This window comes from Silurus meridionalis, chromosome 21 (assembly GCF_014805685.1).
Source record: "Silurus meridionalis isolate SWU-2019-XX chromosome 21, ASM1480568v1, whole genome shotgun sequence".
In the NCBI taxonomy this organism is placed as follows: Eukaryota; Metazoa; Chordata; class Actinopteri; order Siluriformes; family Siluridae; genus Silurus; species Silurus meridionalis.
In genome coordinates, this window is record NC_060904.1 from 2129210 (window position 1) to 2143009 (window position 13800).

The 13800-nt window shown below is 38.2% G+C and overlaps 2 protein-coding genes and 3 non-coding genes across 6 annotated transcripts; 3 read left to right on the forward strand and 2 right to left on the reverse strand.

Moving 5' to 3' along the window:
- The first annotated feature begins 408 nt into the window (after window positions 1-408).
- On the forward strand, window positions 409-2225 carry crhb (corticotropin releasing hormone b). Its single transcript, XM_046833762.1, has 2 exons — window positions 409-546; window positions 1256-2225. Exon 2 carries the CDS (start codon window positions 1269-1271, stop codon window positions 1782-1784), a length of 516 nt encoding a protein of 171 aa, XP_046689718.1. The 5' UTR covers window positions 409-546; window positions 1256-1268; the 3' UTR covers window positions 1785-2225.
- Window positions 2226-3536: 1311 nt separating this feature from the next.
- Window positions 3537-12636, reverse strand: trim55b (tripartite motif containing 55b). Of its 2 annotated transcripts, none has more exons than XM_046877281.1 (8): window positions 12137-12636; window positions 11176-11345; window positions 7669-7843; window positions 7152-7247; window positions 6501-6734; window positions 5594-5616; window positions 4518-4642; window positions 3537-4386 (listed from the first exon to the last, which is right to left on the reverse strand). In XM_046877281.1, exons 1-8 carry the CDS (start codon window positions 12254-12256, stop codon window positions 4238-4240), a joined length of 1092 nt encoding a protein of 363 aa, XP_046733237.1. In that variant the 5' UTR covers window positions 12257-12636; the 3' UTR covers window positions 3537-4237. The 2 variants fall into 2 exon arrangements, with proteins under 2 accessions (XP_046733237.1, XP_046733236.1); XM_046877280.1 differs by having other exon boundaries at window positions 7669-7846; window positions 12137-12634.
- A 60-nt stretch (window positions 12637-12696) lies between these two features.
- On the reverse strand, window positions 12697-12769 carry trnaa-agc. Its single transcript has one exon. It is a non-coding gene; the product is annotated as a tRNA-Ala (tRNA).
- Window positions 12770-12974: 205 nt separating this feature from the next.
- Window positions 12975-13060, forward strand: trnay-gua. Its single transcript is given in 2 exon segments — window positions 12975-13011; window positions 13025-13060. It is a non-coding gene; the product is annotated as a tRNA-Tyr (tRNA).
- A 607-nt stretch (window positions 13061-13667) lies between these two features.
- On the forward strand, window positions 13668-13753 carry trnay-gua. Its single transcript is given in 2 exon segments — window positions 13668-13704; window positions 13718-13753. It is a non-coding gene; the product is annotated as a tRNA-Tyr (tRNA).
- The last annotated feature ends 47 nt before the right edge of the window (window positions 13754-13800 follow it).

Consider the following 13800-nt stretch of genomic DNA (forward strand, 5'->3'; position numbering starts at 1 on the left):
ATAAACAGTTCTGCATGCTCTGTCATGTTTGCACAAGGGTTTGCAATTAAGATGTCAGATTTATTTCACAAAGGTAAGGAAGTTTTGCAATAGATATTGTTTAATGCACACTTAGACTCTGGTCCATATGCAGTCTTAAAAATGCATTCCAGAAATAGAGGATCGGAAAATAAACCATTTGCATGGTATAGTGTGATATTTAACAAGACATTCATTCTTACATGAACTTTTCTATACCAACCCTCACTTTATGAGATAAGGGATCGCGCACGCACGCGCACATCTCGATGACTCATTCAGATTGCAACCAAACTGCTCGCTTACGTTCATTCAGGTCCACTCGTTCTCCAGTGCGCATGCGCAAACACTATATAAACCCAAACTCCAGTCCCTCCTCTGAAGAAGTCACCAAACTCTATTCTTGAATATCTTGTCAGGAAACAGCTGGAAGTGAAGAGTAGAGTAGATCACATAAAAAAGTCAACCAAAAAAAAAAAACAAAGAAGAAAGAACTGTTCCTGCGGATATTCCATTTGCGCAAACCAGGTACGCATTTTTGCAATTCAGCAAAAAAATAATCTGTTTTTTCTTTTTTTATTAATATTTCTAATGAATTATTCGTGTATATAAATGTATGAAGATAACAAGATGTCGTGATTTTGGTGCTTTTTTGAGTAATGCATAGTCTATACAGATGCCGAATCGTGCGTAAAACTGTGCGTAAAACTGTGCGTAAAACTCTCACGCACAATCTTGAGTATAAATCTTAAATGAATGCTCTTAAAGTATAAACCTTTTAATAAAATGATGTCTAGCCGTTTATGTTCGTGTGACAATTAACTGAAGAATCGTTCATACTAACAAATATTACTAGTAACGAAGTTTTTATTCCATGATTGAGTTCCAAATGCTACTTTTACTTGTTATCCTATGTACCATTTTGATGTTTATTCCACGTGCCAAACATAGATATATTGTACTGCTATAGAAGGTTGTAATGTAAACTGTTAATGGGAAAGTGCCTTTTTGGAGTAATGCGTTACACTCCATTCACCTTCTAAAGGTACAAAAGGTGTACGCGTAAATGTATCATCATCCCAAAGTTAAGGTACAAACTAGACCTATTATTTTCTCCAGCTATCTCCACTCATTAACTTTCTCAACTTTTTTTTTTTTTTAAGTAAAAGTTCCAAACCGCAGCGCGCATTTTGACCAAGCGTGCGCGTAATTGTGATCATTTTCTGTCCTCCCGCAGAACCTCTTCAGAAATGAAGCTTCACTTTCTTGTCACTACCGCAGCAGCTCTGCTCGTTGCCTTTCCACCACGCATGAACGAGTGCCGGGCATTGGACGGTCCCGACCGGCGAGCCTCCCCTTCCTCCTTTTCCTCCCCCTCCGTCTCCGCGCTCGAAGAAGAGGAAGACCAGAGGCGCACACGGCCGGTTTGGGCACGGCTGGGAGAGGAGTATTTCATCCGGGTGGGCAACGGTAATCATCGTGAGTCCGAGTCTGAGGCGCGCCCCGAACCGGCTTCATCAGTGTTCAAACGCGCTCTGCAGCTCAGGCTCACGCAGCACCTGCTCCGCGAAGAGGGCGAGGTCGCCGAGGCGGCCCGCGGGCTGCGCGACGCACCAGCAGAGAGACCGCGCCGTGCCGAGGAGCCGCCCATCTCCCTGGACCTGACCTTCCACCTGCTGCGGGAGGTGCTGGAGATGGCGAAGGCCGAGCAGCTGGCGCAGCAGGCGCACAGCAACCGGAAAATGATGGAGATTTTCGGCAAGTAGCCCAAAATCTGACCAAGAGGATTTTTTTTTATTTACATTTAGCACAAACCATAACATCCTGTACCACAGTGCTGCTTTTCCATCCTAATGTATTTATATATTGTATTATTTATTTGTAGAAGGAAATAGGAGAATGAACATGGACACTGGTGTCACTTTCCATAATTGCTGTGCAAATGCTAAATTGAAACTGTAGCATAAAAACGACGGTACATTACTATTTACAAAAAAAATAAAAAATATTTTCAGAGTACTGTACTGAGAAGTTGATTTTATCTGGATAGATATCCAGTTTCATTGTACCTTATAAAATACACTGTAAGTTTGTTAATAAACTAATGAGCAAACAGTAATTTTCTGTTGTGCAAGAGAATGTTCTTATTTTTATATTTTTCAATAAAACATTAAAAGACATTTTTCACTTCTTGTCTAGATTTTTGATGTATGATCACAGTTATTAATAAATGTTAATACACTTGCAAAAAAATACCCCAGCTCTTTCTTTCTAGTGCTTCATAGACTTCATATTTATAATACTAAAATATTATAATATATTCTCTTGGTCACTCTTGTCCAAAACATTACATGGGTGAAAAGAGCAAAACAACGTGACTCAGTCATGAGTGTGTGAATACACACTTGACACATCAGAGAGATAAGCAGATACACAACCCACATCATCGTATGCACTTTTTATTTGAAGTTAAGAAAAATTGACCAATAAATAGAAACATTTGCATGGAAATTGGATTTTTTTTTTCACCTTTCTTCGCTTTATGGTTCATTTCAACACGTCACGTCCAAATAATCTTCTGAGAACAAATCCAAGCACAATACATTGAGGAGGAGAAAAAATCTGTAGGGAAAAAATTGAATTGCCCTAAAATGCAGCTACACAAAACATTGAATTTCAGTCCAGATATATGACATCTGGATTTCGGTAATGATAAGTTAAATTTCACAATTATACTTAATTTTAGGACATCCTGTTCCAGACAGAACTGTTAGAAGTGTAGAACCAAAATTCCTTACCTTTTATGAAAAAAACAAACAAACATCGTCTGAGTTTTTTATGACTACTAAATAAAGGTTTGTTGTGACTAGTATACGTTGACGCTGCGCTCCATGACCTGAGGTCAACACAATTTCGCTGGTGTGATTCATTGTGCCCTTCTGTGAGGACAAACATGGGCTTTTAGTTTGCATGAATTCTCTCGAATCTATTCCACGCCTGTTAGACAAACCACCACAAAGCATATCATCACACAAACATTGTATTCATACCAGGATTGACAAACGTGAGGAGCGCTAACAAACATCAGAAGGTTTTCCCAGATGTCTGGACTTCATTACAATCAACGTTAAAGTTCGCAGAAACCCCGTTCCCTCATTTCACCTATTTCTTAAAGGGTAGATTATGCAACAGCATGAATATTTCAGCTCCTTCATCAAGCACACATCCGCCACATTGGCTATTACAAGGTAAATAAAGGTGAGTGAGAGATTACTTCCATTACAACCTATTGGAGTGTAACATTTCAGGAAAACATGATTAAAACATCCCTAGAGGGCACAGAGAGAAAATTATGGCTTAATTAACATGCATTACTGAGAAAAAAAATGTCATCTTCTTCATTATTGGCATTGAAAATGAGGCTGAGCATGTGTTAAGAGGAGATCTTGTCACTTGTAAAGTAAACCGTCTGACGGTGCCAACCTGAGTAAAAATATCACACATAAAATCATCTTGGATGAGCTTTCCATAACCAAAAACATTTATTTTTAGTCTTTTTTTCTGTTCACGCAAAAACAAGGGGAAAAATCAGCCATTTGTGAAGCATTGAGACATGCTTACAAGAATAGGATAAGAATTTTTTTTCATAAATATAAATATATTTTTATATGTTAGAGAACGAGATAAAATAAAAGTTTGGGGTTGGAAAGAAATCAGCACAAAAGTCCAGAACGAATGTGAGGCAAGAATAAGAGGCTCGTTCTTCTTTTCTTTAACCAACTGAACAGACCCCTGTCCTTCTTTCCTAATTAAAACTTTCCTACAAGGCCAAAGCTTGTAAATTCACTGGTCAAGTTCACATCAGATCAAATCAGCTGTACAATAACATGTGGTTTAGGTCCTTTCCCCTTTATAAATTATCTTTTGTGTTGGGAGAATTCTTTATATATTTTTGCTCCTCTGTCAGGTAGCAAAACTTTAAAATGCTATAGCCAAATTAGCAAAAATCTATTCTGCATATTTTAAACTTCCACACGATTCATTTGTCATTGAGTTATAGGTGCCTAAACATTTAAACATGTACACCAAATGTGTTTGATACAAATATCTGTACAAGCAAAGAAGATGTAAGTGGATTTAATATGTTAAAAAAAACATTAATCTACCACTAATCATACAAATCCAGCTCCAAAAAAGTGTTCATTCTGAAGTCGCAGAGCTACGAGCTCTGAGTGTGTTTTTCTGGACTGGGAGGCAGAAGAGGAGGAAGAGGATCAGTCTGGGTGCCCAGGAACTCTTCTGAAGTAGCCTGTTCTTTTTGGATGTCCTTCTCTGCCCCCACTAAATCTACCTCTTCCTCGTCCTCATCTGCAGAAAAATAGAACAACAACAAAAAAAAAACAAAGCCGACTCTGATTTTAAAACTGCCACAATACTTTCCATCAGCTGATCCAAAGAAATGGGACCTAAGCTGAAGCTACAGGGCAACATGCTATTACCTGTAATGAAGTTTATACTGCTTAGAACTCCACGTTCCTTCTTGAAGTTAGCGGAGTAATGGTCCATGTTCTCATAGCCATGCTCCACTTTTTCCAAGTGGGATGTATTTGTGGCCTCGCCCATCCTGGCCGATTGAGAAACAAACAAATCATTTAGAATTTTTGAAGTGAAAATTAGTAAACACAAATTCTGCAGAAACAAAAAAATTTGTACGCCCTACAACACACCACTTTGGCAGATATCAACTTTCAAATGTCTTTTGTGTCCAGTCAAAGGTATTCTTTTATTTATTAAACAATCTATTCTTGTTTAATAAATTCTCACCCACTCTTCAAGAATGCTTCTAGCTCTGAGATAATCTTAGGCCTGCACAGCACATACACAGCATGTTTCAGATCTACCATCATATTTTCAATGATGTTCAATTCAGGGTACTGTGAGCTTCATTCCAAAAACTCCACCCTGCATTTATTAGATTTTATAGTGCGTTTTGGATCACTGTCTTATTGTAGTAGCGTTTTCCAGCTTAAGTTGCATTTGCTTCTAGAACATGAGATTAATAGAGTTACACCCATGTTAATAATTGTTCTTTTCATTAAACATTTTTTTTTATATATACCCTTGATGATTGTGTTCCATTATTAATTTATTAGTCCACAGCATTTGTTTCCAGAACACCTCTGACTTATCTAAATGTTGCATTGCATGCATTAGATGGTCACATTTGCAAGGAGGTCACAGGTTTTCCATCCATGCAGATTTGCATAGTGTAATGGTTTTTTGTGTCAGCTAAACCATCATGCAAGAGATTTTGCTTTGCCTTTCTGACTAGCATTTGATTCGCTCTGGGTAGACATTTAAACAAATCTTCCATATCTTCTACATTGTCATTTTCAGAACCTCAGTCACTCATCTTAGAGGAGTACATGGTTCCAGACTTTTAAACATACTGCGTTTTAGTTATTTATTTATTTGCATGCGACTGTGAATACATATTCCAATTAATATTAACTATAACAATATAAGTGTGGTGAAAGTGGATGAAAAAGCATTAGATGTGGAGGGGTTTACTTACATTTGCAACAAAGGTTTTGCAGTCTGAAAAGACAAATACAGAAAAATATGAGTGATAAACAATTAATGATAAAATCCTCATAATTCATTGTTAGGTATAAGTACAGGTTTATACATTTTATTTGTTTAAATCCCAAGTCTGTGCACATCTGTTGGGGGAAAATACTGTTTCTCTACCCAGGTATGGTCCTGGTGAATCAATTTGAAATCTGGCCAGAATGAAAATCAGCATTACGTGTGTGTGTGATAGATGAAAATTAGAGTAAGAGTTTATGTAGTCGATCCTGCCAGATGAGGATGTCAGGATTATTTTGCCTTCAATATTTTCATGTTGTTCACAATATGTGGGTGTTGGAAGTCTTAAGTCCATCTCAACACCGGTCCGGGTTTAGGGTCAAGATGCTGGGCATTAAATCAGCATGTTTAACCAGGAAAAAGCAGTTACTGAAGATCAATGAATTAAAGAAGAAACTTGCAGAGAATTGTCTTTTGTGGAGGTGAGAAAATATAGTAAGTAATATATTCAATGTTTAAAAATGGCAGCTAAAAAATCCCCCAGAAAAACACTGAATGTTTTGTATTGAAATTAGCAGCACTGACTGAAAAGCGGTCTCATTACTGGATAATCAGAGACAAACCAAAGTACAGACACAGTCATTAACTCAATTAAATGAACATTAATAAGAACATTGTCTTGTGTTTTGTGTTGATGATGTTAAATTGAGAGCCAACCCTGAGAAATAATTTGTCTCTGTTTTTGTCTATGCGAAAGCAAACTTGGGATGAACACGTCCTCTGGAGACGATACCAATATTGTTCCTGGGTACATTCAGATCAGCGTGAAAACACTCTTAATTAGTCAGTGATCATTTAAAACATGAAAATGATCAAAAGTGTATTTCATGTACCTGTAAGAAAACAGCCATTTCAGGTTCTTCCATCGTTTGGATTCCTGACTCGACAATCTTGGCCATGTTCTCTAGGTGATCTTCATACTTCCTCTTAAGTCCACGGATATAGATGAGCTTCTCATCCTGCTCGGCTGACACTTTGAGACTCATCTCTCTTTTTCTGTCCTCCAAGATGGCATACAGATTGTCAAATTTTTCACACAAATGGGACTTTTGCCTCCTGCCATTCTCCTGCAAAAAGAATTTTTAATGATGAAAAAGATCAAAACCACATTCTAATTTATCCAAGATTTCATCGGAATTAATAAAGTTTTAAACCTACAACTTTTTTGTCATATACAAAAACCTTGTGCTTCTGCATTTCCACTGCCTGAGTCTAATCAAGAAATACTGACCCCCCCAACTAATTGCCATTTACCTTCTCTTTCATCAAGAGAAAAAAACTCTTTTTGGTTAGTCTTGTAAGTCATAATAAAACCTCCAAGGATACAGCAAGGAGTTCCTGGAAGTGCTCCAGCATCCTATCTGCCCAGCTCATTAGCTCCAGTGTGAGTAAGTCAGAGGGCCTGTTCTCATTTTCCCCATCAATAACCCCAGCAAAGCTTGATAGTTTTGTCAGGACATTGGAACACACACAGTGCAGCTCACCTCTATGGCCCTGCAGGTCTCCTCCAACTGACTAATGATGCCTTGGATCCTGTCGTGGTTGCCCGCCATCATTGCTATGCTGTCTGTCAGTTCTGTCTGAAAATGATGGCACACGTGCTGGCATCAATATTATCATTCAGTAGTTTTTCTGTATCTCTGTATCTCTAAAATCACTAGCATGACAAGTTAATACACTTTTCTTTGTCTTAACTTCAAGAGAAAAAAGCACATAATCAGAATGATCAATAAATGCATTATTTCCCACTGAAATAAATGTAAAAATATCTATGTGATATTAAGCTGGCTTTTGAAGTCTCTCTCTATGTCTTGAATAGTCAATATATCCGCATGTCTAACCACAGACGCAAAACCCTTGCTCAGTCACAAAAATAGCAAAACTGAAAAAAAATGTAAGGAAAGCTTTACTTTATCAATCACTTGCTATATAGAACTGAAATTGTGAAGTGCTTCGTTTTTATATATGTAGTCTGACCATGTCTAACACAAACTCTTTTACCTTCTGAACTTGATATACACTTTTGAGTGGCGACACTTCACAGTCCTTGTGAGAGCCGAACACCTTGCACATGGAGCATGTAGGGACGCTGCAGGTCAAGCAGTAGATGTTGATCTTCTCATCCTCATGCACCTCACACATAGGCTGGTCATCTGTCCTTTGTGGAGCGGGTTTGCTGCTATGGAATAGCACAGAGGCACTTATTGAATCTGTATGTCAAAAGGTGACCTGTTCTAATAAAAATGCAGAGTTTGGATGCTCTAGTGTGGAATCATCCAGAGTAGAATTCCCTCATCATCAGACAAGAAAAGGAGCATTAGTCACGGAATAATTACAGGAATAATAGAGTGAGGAGTATGGGTTGCGTGATGCCAAGAGGCTCGTAGGTCTTGGCCACAGAAGGCAGCTCTTTAGACCTTTAGCCTTCTGACCCACTGGGAGAAAAAAAATTATTGATATTCTATCTGTAAAAAAATCATTTAATCTTTAAAGAAATATATGCATAATTTTAGTATGATATGCTGATACTGACAGTACAGGCCATGTGTAGAAAATAAAACATACACGTGTTATGTAAGTGTGTATAATTTTTTCTTCCTGATATACAGTGCATCCGAAAAGTATCCACTTTTTCCATATTTTGTTGTTACAGCCTTATTCCAAAATGAAATAAATTCATTATTTCCCTAAAAATTCTACAAACAATACCCCATAATGACAATGTGAATTTGAAAGAAGTGTAATTGAAATCTTTGCTAATTTATTACAAATAAAAAAAACAAAAAGAATCTCATGTACATAAGTATTCACAGCCTTTTGCTCAATACAAGGTTAGCACACCTGGTTTTGGGCAGTTTCTCCCATTCTTCTTTGCATAAACTCTCAAGCTCCATCAGGTTGGATGGGGATCATCAGTGCACAGCCTTTTTCAGATCTTTCCAGAGATGTTAAAATAGGTTCAAGTCTGGACTCTGGCTGCGCCACTAGAGGACATTCACAGAGTTGTCCCATAGCCACACCTTTGTTATCTAGGCTGTGTGCTTAGGGTCATTGTCCTGCTGGAAAATCCAAACCGTTGCCCCAGCCTGAGGTCCAGAGCTCTCTGGAGCAGGTTTTTATCAAGAATGTCTCTGTACATTGCTGCATTCATCTTTCTCTCGATCCTGATCAGTTCCTGCTGCTGAAACACATTCCTAAAGCATGATGGTGCCCCCACCATGCTTCACTGTAGGGATGGTAATGGACAGGTGATGAGTTTCCCCCAGACATGACGCTTGGCATTCAGGCCAGAGAGTTTAATCTTTGTTTCCCTAGTCTGAGAGTCCTTCAGGTGCCTTTAGGCAATCTCCAGGCAGGCTGTCATTTGTCTTTTACTGAGCAAGGGTTTCCGTTTGACCACTTTACCATACAGGCCTGATTGGTAGAGTGCTGCAAAGATGGTTGTTCTTCTGGAACGTTCTCCTCTCTCCACCGAGAAATACTGGCGCTCTCTCAGAGTGACCATCGGGTTCACCAGGAAGAGTCCAGGTGGTTTACAACTTCTTACAGTCTTACAGTCATGGATTATGGAGGTCACCGTGGTCATTGGGACTTTCAATGCTGCAGTAATTTTTTGTTCCCTTCCCCAGATCTGTGCATCTATACAATCCTATCTCTGAGGTCCTTGGACTTCATGGCTTGGTTTGTGCTCTGACATGCACTGTTAACTGTGGGACCTTATATAGACAAGCGTGTGCCTTTCCAAATCATGTCCAATCAACTAAATTTACCACAGATGGACAAGTTGTAGAAACATCTCAAGGATGATCAGTGGAAACAGAATGCCTCTGAGCTTAGTTTTGAGTGTCATGGCAGAGGCTGTGAATACTTATATACATGTGATTTTTTTTCCATTTCTTATTTTTAATAAATTGTAAAAAAGTTTTAAAGAAACTTCTTTCACATCATTATGGGGTATTGTTTTTAAAATCTTGAGGAAAACAAATAATTTAATCAATTTTGGAATAAGGCTGTAACATAATCTGGAAAAAGTGAAGCACTGTGAATACTTTCCGGATACACTGTAAAACATCTTCGCTAAAGCTCTAAACAAGATTGTCAGGACTAAAATGTAAAATGGGAAATACTGGAAAACAGTAAAGAAAAGCACAGGAAGGCCTACCAAGTCCTAAAACAAATTAATTAGGAAATATTTACTTAAGCTGTACTAAGCAAAAGTGGACAAATTGCGAGCAAATAGATTACATCTCAAGGTTAACACTTTTTTTTTACTCAGTTGCCCACTGGACAAAAAAATTCATCACTAGATGGTGAAGACATTATGTTTTTAAGTTGGCTGTGCATTTGGCAAAGATTCACATTAGCATGATACCTCAAGAACAAGAGGTCGAATGTTTGTTCGATGTACATGACGCTAAATGATTATCAAAAATGAAAATATTACATTTGATATTTTTGTTGAAACACAGGACCACCTGGTTCATATACACTATACAGACAAAACTATGTGGACACCAACTGAACCCCATTCATCCACACCCAACGTCAACGCCTGGCCTTACAACTGCTCTTTTAGCTGAACAAAATAAATAATAAACACAAATCTTGTGTCAAAATGTCCAAAATGTGAACAAATTCCCAAATCCCAGTAGAATGAAGTTTATATATATCAGCTCAGAATTAATGACTCATGGTTTTGGAAAGTAATGTTCAATACTCAGATGTCCACATAGTTTGGGCTATTCTTCTGTGCCAGGAATGACCTTGAAGATGGCCTTCGACCTGACTGGTCATAATCAGAATGTCAAGCTTTGCCTTTTATGCATGTGAGGGTGCATACATAATGCTTCATCAACACATTTTCAGGACTAAAGCCAGGGATTCAAGCTAATTTTCTAGAGACCGCATAATTTGCTCATCACACTTTACGTGAGATGCTGCTTTCTAGTCTATTTAGCTATTTGGTGACATATGTAAGCACTAGAGCTTACATTAACCCAAGGGACTAGATAATGAATTTCTGATTACTCAACCCCTGCCAATGACAGTAGAAGAGAGAATACACACCACCTTTGGCTAAATTGCCCATATCACCTTTCCAGTGTCTCAAATAAAAAAGAAATTTAAAAGAGGCACCAATTCAGATGCAAAAATATTCTCTGTTCATACCTGGAAAGAGGTTTGACTCAGAAATAAAAGGAAAACGGACGAAAGAAAGCAAGCTTAAGTGACAAGGAGCTAAAATGTATAGCTCATGGGAATTTTTGTTCTTAAAAGCAAAGTGTTTCAAATGACAGTAGAAAATACATTACATATTCCTTTAAACGTTGCATTAAACATTGCATCAGATGAGAATACAAATTGAAAGCTAGTCGGTCCAATTTATAAAAAACAAAACAAAAATAAAAACAAAAATCTGCGAATCGTACACCAATGCATTAGAATGCATGCGTTTGTTCATATTGATTTTAATGTATAGATTTTAAGATCTCACTGATTCCTGCTCACCTGGTGGACCCCTGTTTGTACATATCAATGATGTTTTCCACCAAAAGATTTCTCTGCAGCCCGTAAACCCCATGGCGGTCCAGAACAACCTCGTGCCTGCAGGATGGGCATCTAAAACGACCCCCTGAAGACACTGATCCTCCTCTGGTGGGAAGGTATGGATTTGAAGCCTGTTTACATGGTGAGGAGTCAGGTCAGTAAATAAGTATTACACAATCTCACATACTTCATGTCAAAAACACATTCTTGCACTAGAACAGAAGTTCTCTGCTCTCCTGCTCTCTACTTTCAACACAGGGGAACGGATCCAACTGCAGGGATTTAGAAATAATTAAAAGTTCATTAATAATGAGTTGTATCAGGATTAGATATTGATTACTACACTCTTTGATCTGTGATTACAGAAATGAATGGAATATGAAAAACATGGTGCTTTCGTTTACACTTCAGTTCCTTTAGTGTGCAAAAGAAAAATTCACTGGGTGATATTGCAACTGGCATCAGACTGATGCTCAATTTATATGATGTGGTGTAATCATTTGTGCCAAAAATATGGTTATTTTAATTGGGACACGTGGGAACTCTTCGTGTCTGTGGCCTGTATACATACACAGTGATTTTTCTTTTTCGGAAAAAGAAGGTGGCTAAATTCTATATTTTATATAGATCTATGTTAAATGTGACCTTCTTAGGTGTGAAATAAATTAGGTTTTAAGGGTATATAAGTGACTACAACAAAAACCGCTTATAGTCCACTAGAATCCTGCTGTTGAAGGATGAATCATGGTCTGTAAATAACTAATTAATTTCACAGACAGACAGACACACAGGCAGACACACAGACAGACAGGCAGACAGGCAGACAGACAGACAGACAGATAGACAGATAGACAGATAGATAGATAGATAGATAGATAGATAGATAGATAGATAGATAGATAGATAGATAGATAGTAAGTACCTGAAATATGTCGTTTGCACATTTCCGACAGAGGTTGTGCTGGCATGGCAGAATCACTACAGGTTTTGTAAAGATTTCCAGGCAAATTGGACAAATCAGCTGCTTCTCCAAAATGTCCATGGTTATTAAAACAATAAGACGAGAATTAAACTATACACAGTGATCTTTCTTCCACACTGTGACTTTATAATTACTCATATAGTATATGGCAGTGTGGTTTCCTCACTCTGTATTTTTGACCCCGAACACAAACACACACACACACACACACACACACACAGACCTGTGACCGAAACCTCGGAGCCGTTTTTAGAAACAGTCACGTCAGTTGCCAGGTTTACTTTACCATATATGCCTGCCAAGCGAAGTTGGGCTGTTGAGCAAAGACATCGGAATTAGAAAGATAGGACATGGAGGTAATGCATAATGTCGCGATTGACAAACAGACTCGTAGATTTATTATAATTTATTATCATCAGTGCATCGTTTCTAAACTCTTTTACAAAATAATAACGACACAATTGCAATAATCGAACACATCAAATAGGAAAAAGTTACTTTGGAGAATGCGGGCATCGATCCCGCTACCTCTCGCATGCTAAGCGAGCGCTCTACCATTTGAGCTAATTCCCCCTTAACATTCAGCTTAGAACTTCTACCACTTATAATATACATAATGCGTACCATCTATCGTTGGTGAATTAATTCAGGTTTTTTTCTTTCTTTATTTTCACCCTTAAACGTTAATTTTAGTGGCGATTACGTTGTAAATCCGCGAGTCGCTCCCAGAACACATGTATACTTTATAAAGTTTTCTTTATGAAACGACGAGTTTGACCCTTCGATAGCTCAGTTGGTAGAGCGGAGGACTGTAGAAGTTACATAGTAATCCTTAGGTCGCTGGTTCGAATCCGGCTCGAAGGAGTCAATTTTCTTTGTCAATTTTTCTTGCAGTGATCCAACGACAAGTGGTGAATCTTCAACTACAGGAGGATTACGCCGAAAACCAGTTCACACTTTTGTGCAAACATTTTTTATTCTTAATATATTAGACATCAGCGTCACATTCCATTATAATAATTCTTATGATCTGCTTATAAGTTATGTACAGACAGAATTGGTGCTGAAATTATTCTGTTGATATTCAACATTTTTCTTGCAGTGATATTACTTAAGTCTTCTTCTTCCGGCTGCTCCCATTAGGGGGCGCTACAGCGGATCATCCGTCTCCATACCCCCCTGTCCTCTACATGTGCCTCTTTCAAACCAACTACCTGCATGTTTTTTTTCACCACATCCATGAACCAGTTATCTTGCTTAAGTGATCCAACCACAAGTGGAGACGCTCATCGTTGTCTGAATGCGCTGGCAATTATGCAGCAAACTGGGGAAGAAAATAGAACCGTTGGAGAATACGAGAACCAATACCGCAATTCGACGGATCGCCGGATGATTAAGCGAACTTTCTAAAGCGCATATGCGAGTGCCATGGGTATTATATATTGGTATAGTAAATAATCTTTGCCAGCACCCTTCGATAGCTCAGTTGGTAGAGCGGAGGACTGTAGCGGTTACACGGAGATCCTTAGGTCGCTGGTTCGAATCCGGCTCGAAGGAGTCAATAATTTTTACCATTTTAAAAATGAATAAATTAATATATAAAT

Excerpts from the sequence above, each read along its gene's own strand:
- crhb (XM_046833762.1), top strand. The coding sequence starts at position 1,269 with ATGAAGCTTCACTTTCTTGTCACTACCGCAGCAGCTCTGCTCGTTGCC.
- trim55b (XM_046877280.1), bottom strand. The coding sequence starts at position 12,256 with ATGGACATTTTGGAGAAGCAGCTGATTTGTCCAATTTGCCTGGAAATC. Across the intron at positions 7,847-11,175 it reads TACAAACAGGGGTCCACCAG|CAGCAAACCCGCTCCACAAA; the intron begins GTGAGCAGGAAT and ends GCTATTCCATAG. Across the intron at positions 4,643-5,593 it reads GCAAAACCTTTGTTGCAAAT|GATGGGCGAGGCCACAAATA; the intron begins GTAAGTAAACCC and ends TCAATCGGCCAG.